The 5,000-nt window shown below is 45.1% G+C and overlaps 1 protein-coding gene across 1 annotated transcript in view; it reads right to left on the minus strand.

Moving 5' to 3' along the window:
* Nucleotides 1-5,000, minus strand: part of tns1b (tensin 1b) — an 89,702-nt gene that overhangs the window by 72,738 nt on the left and 11,964 nt on the right. The window contains exon 2 of the mRNA XM_083682040.1: nt 310-348. Coding sequence (XP_083538166.1) covers nt 310-348 — 39 coding nt within the window. The remainder of the gene's footprint in view (nt 1-309; nt 349-5,000) is intronic.

A 5,000-nucleotide genomic window follows, 5' to 3' on the forward strand; every position in this document is an offset into this window, starting at 1 on the left:
TTGGTACACAGAACATGCACAGAGAGAGAGAGAGAGAGAGAGAGAGAGAGCGAACCGTTACAGGTCCAAGGGAATCTCAAACCCAGACCAAACAAGGTAATGCAACAACCTAATGTTTTTACTGCCCTTGTACTCATTGGACTCCCGGGCCAATTCAATTGCTATTTTGATAATGTACTAAAGGACAAAACCACAAGATAGTACAATACAAGCAATACAATACAAAGCACATACTAGAAGTGATGATGGAAATAAGGTTAACATTTTCAGCTAAAATGAATGAGGCCTGAGGAAACATGAATCTCTTACCAGCTCATAGTTTGTTGCAGGGACACAGGGTGAAGACACCTGGAAATGAAAAGAAAGAACACGGTCAAACATGGTGTTGAAATTGTGGAGCTCATTCCTTGCACTATTCCTACAGTCACGAAACACACATTTATTGGACACGGTTATGTGGCTGTCCGGCATTGCTTAGATAACACACATGAAATGCAGTAAGATTGTGTGCAGTTTTTGTTTAGTGCATATGCCACAGAAAAATGTGTGTGTGTGTGTGTGTGTGTGTGTGTGTTTGTGTGTGTGTGTGTGTGTGTGTGTTTGTGTGTGTGTGTGTGTGTGTGTGTGTGCGTGTGTGCGTGTGTGTATGTGTGTGTGTGTGAATACATGTATGTACTCAAGGAATATTTGAAACAGTAATATGAGGAACATTTCTTAACAGAGTTATTGCAGACATCAGACCTCAGTGATGCTGTAAATTACGTGTCTTGAATAGACTTATTGTCTTGTTGACGATATTGTGCTCATATGATACACATAAAAGCAGCCTAAATCACATTTGGCCTTGGCTAAGAGGCAACAGTAAGGTAACAATTGGAATGAAATGAAATGACACATAACAAACAGTTAGTAGTCCAGCATCACAGGCAAACCCAGAAGCTAATTGCTAACTCTCAGCAACAGCTACTTTCAGATCTATCTCATCCTCTTAAACTCCATGCCCTATTTCTCAAATTTCTGCCCGAAAAACCAGACCCAAACTAAACTGCTTATAACATTAGAAATATGATGATCAGATGCAAAAGCAGGATGCCATTTGATAGGTAACTCCTTGAGGTTTTGTGTGGATATGCTCAGATCATACTTCAGAATAACGTACTACACATGACAAGGAGATAAAGTAAAGAATAATCAAATTAATAATCAAATTAAAGCAGAATTTGGGCCCAATTATGGGTCCGTGGAGCTTAAGAGGATATTATCTTAGCTCCAGAACAGGCAGTGGAAGGTCAGTGATGTTTCAAGAGGATTTCAGAGCCTGGGTCCACTAAGACTCATGATCTGCCAGGGTCCACTGTAATCCTATTATCGCTCCTATGGCTGCAACAATCAGTCCCGGAGTTTGTCAAAAGCACGAGAACGGCGGATGGTAATCAGGAAGAGTATGATCATAACAGACTTAAATAGAACAACTGAGATTAAATGTTTTCAGAAGATCTACTGATGAGGGCGAGCACCAAAACAGGACATTGTCACTGACGTTCTCTTCCTGTGCAAGTCAAATTACAAATATCGTTATTTTCTCGACAGCCTTGTCTGTGTTTTCACTTCATGTCAGGTTTTGGAAACATAACACATGCAGTATTTTTAGCCCTGGGATTTGTTCCCAACGTGTAACGCAAATTCGGTGTTAACGTTTTCACTGTCAGACAAAAGGCTATGGAGGAAATTGAAAGCAGGAGACAGTAACCGAGATTCAATCAGCTTTTGACCTTTTCTCTTTAAAAATCTCCCCCCTCTCTCGTTCCTCTCTCCCCCTCTCTCGTTCTCTCTGAACTGACCTGTCTCTGCTGTGAGTCTATCTCTGTTACAGTGCTGAGAGATTAGGCCCAGGTTATCAGTGCTGTTAACCTCTGAAAGACCCTCCATACACAGAGGCAAATCCTTGACTAATTGTCTCTGAAGCGTGAACAGAGGACTTTTGGTTTCTTTGGGGTCTGCTTTGCGTTCTTGTCGATGCTGGAACATTCCTCTCTGTCCACAAAAACAGCATTAAATTCTACCCCACTTAAAACTTACTCCCACTTAAAACGTTCTTCCCCCGACACATACTGTATGTAAAGGAATTTGTTTGCAGCACTGTAGAGCTCTACGCATCAATAAAATGGCTCCAATTTGCCACAAGGGAGAGTAAATAACGGATTATCCAGCCTAGGGCCCTGCGGTTCAGCTGCAAGTCTAATACCCAGCTTGCTTCCTCTTTGTACTGAAACCAAAAGCCTCATACAATAAGAGTTGGTCTCACAATGTACGCAGCTCTGACTCTGACTGCATGCTTAAAAGTGTTCCATTGAGTCACTTCTTATGTCAATGTGCATACATTCATGTAACTTACTCACTGATTTGACATCAAAGTTTCCTAAACTACTACTGTACTGTACACAGCCGGTAGGAATCAGAATGAGGCAGAGCAACAGCTGCTCTGATGGGTGAGTTGGCTATCGAGTTTGTATACACCCTGACATCGTCGTCCTGTTCGGAGTCCTCCTCAACTCTTTAGGGAGCTCAACGTCAACAGGATGTTTTCAAGCTAGCGAAACACATGGGCACGAGCGTGACCACCTGCCGGCGTGACCACCTGCTGGCGTGACCACCGCCAAGGCATGATTTGATTGGAGGAGCTTTCTACTGTACTGTGCTGGACTGTGGAATTACAGCTGCGGATGTTTGCGTATCGAGCTAAAAGTATCGCTGGACGGCCGCCATCAGGGTATGAAGCGGCTAAAACCAAGGTCAGGGGATGCATGAGTCATCTTGGGTTTTGTCGTCAAGGCGGCCATTACCAAACTCCTGATGGAAGAGAGGATTCCTGACTGGAAACAGGAAAGTGTTGTCATCTGATACTCGCAAAAAAAATAACAAAAATAGAAGGAACACGAGATGCAACTAGGATTTCTTTTTTATATATATATATAAATATATAGATATGTCAATGGAATCGACCCAGGGACCTTGCGATGGTATATCTGCCCAAAGTTTAAGACAATGTAAGAATCGAAAGTTACAAATTCAACATGTCACATAATCCTCCATCGTGTGATTGGTTGTTACAAAATGAATTTAGCAGCATGAGGACAACTCCATGGAATGAAATGGAAGTCTCTTGAGAAGGCGATCTGGAGCCCTCTCTCAGTATCAATGTCTGTTTCAAATCTCTTCACCCTCTTACCCTCCTCTCATCACCCTCCTCCATGCCTACCAAGTGGGCCGCTCCTGCCCGCCATCATCCTCCCCACCCCTGGGTCACTCCACACACCATGACAGCCTGGCCCCCCCACCACGTCCATGTCTCTCTACTCCTCCGGGGGATCTGGGGAGTATCTTTAGCGCTCCCATTCCGATGCCTCCTCCCTGGGCTTGACCCATGTCATCACCTGGCCCCCCTACTCTGGCCTCACCACTGTTGACAGCTAGTCCACCTGATATCAATAAGCACTCAGACACCTCATAATCCCCTGCCTCCCCTGTGCCTGTGTTACTCCACCACCACTTGAGGCATGGGGAATTTCTCCAGTTGGAGTGGGTTGAGGGGATCTGTTTATGAAGAACACAGTCAAGAGCGTAACTGGCAATGCCATTAAAGAGGTCCATGGTCTGGATGTAGAGGTCCATGGTCTGGACCTCTACACCCAGTAAAGAGGTCCATGGTCTGGGTTCGCAAATCATTGACACTTGGAAATTGTGTTCGGTCAAATGCCAGACTAAGGAGCTAATCTATTCACAGTATACTGTAAATCATACTGAATGGATGTCAACAGACTAGAGTGAAGCATGATGCGATGAATAGCTGGTCATACAATGTGCCGTTCGGACATCAGAGCAGCTGGAGAGAGGGGAACTAGACGTAAGACAAAGAGCCACTCAGAGAGGAAGTGTGGAGAAGGGCCATGTCATCGCTATGCCAACTGACAGCATGCTAACTGACACGCAGGTCTATTCAAACAGACCCCAAAGCCAAGAGGATGACCTTTTTTTTTTTTTTTTTCGTGGGCGTTGAGTTCAGTGTGCATATTGTATATTTAAATGCGATGATATTTAGCCTAACGATCTTGTAAGTACATAATCCCCCACTGCACCCCTCCCCTCAGACTCAACTTAGCCACAATAAGACCACTCACAGATGGGTCAGACTGAATAGGATGCCTACCCACATTCGAATAGCTCAGATTCTGCCCATACTAAGTAGCTATTCCCTACAAGTTGTAGAATCCTACGCGAGCAAGGAGCTTAGCACCCTGTAGCCTAGCCTGGCGTGTAGTCAAAGCTAGGCCCTTCCAAAACCACAGGGACTGTTTATCTAGAGGCAGGTGGTAGGTGAGCACTCAGCAATGGGGCAACCGCAGGTCAAAAAGCGGGTAACCACTGTGGGAAAATACCCTTGACACAGAGCAGAGAGAGGGAAGTGCAGAGCAGAGAGAGGGGAGTAACAAGTGGGGCTAATGGATTAGGTTGTGGTGGAGGCCAAGGTGAGGAGCAGAGGAGAGGGTGGGTTCTGGAATCCTCTCCGGCAGCCCTTCGGAGAATGAACGTGGTGAGAAACAAAATCTTGGGTTAGGGCATCCTGGATATGATACGATAGCTTTATTGTCCATTTGCATGGACGGCGCTTTAAGATCGGGTCCTTGTTGGAGGAATTGGTTTTCTTTACTCGGACACTCGTGAAAAAGACAACAACTTTAGGTGGGCGCACAACAAACGTAAACAAAGGTTGGGAACCACTGATTTAACACCCTTAGCCTCTGAGGAGTAGCCTACATTTACAGCACCGCAGAGGAAGAAAACCCCTTTATTTAGCATGGCGAACAACATAAAGCCTATCAGTACTCTTGTGCGTGGGGGGTGGGGGTGGGGGTGGTGCGGAGGGACAGCCAGAGCGTGTGTTGATGCTATCAGAGTGTACAAATGAGTATAATGTAATAAAGGGTAATTGTGGTGTGGCA

Source organism: Argentina silus, assembly GCF_951799395.1.
Source record: "Argentina silus genome assembly, chromosome: 12".
In the NCBI taxonomy this organism is placed as follows: domain Eukaryota; kingdom Metazoa; phylum Chordata; class Actinopteri; order Argentiniformes; family Argentinidae; genus Argentina; species Argentina silus.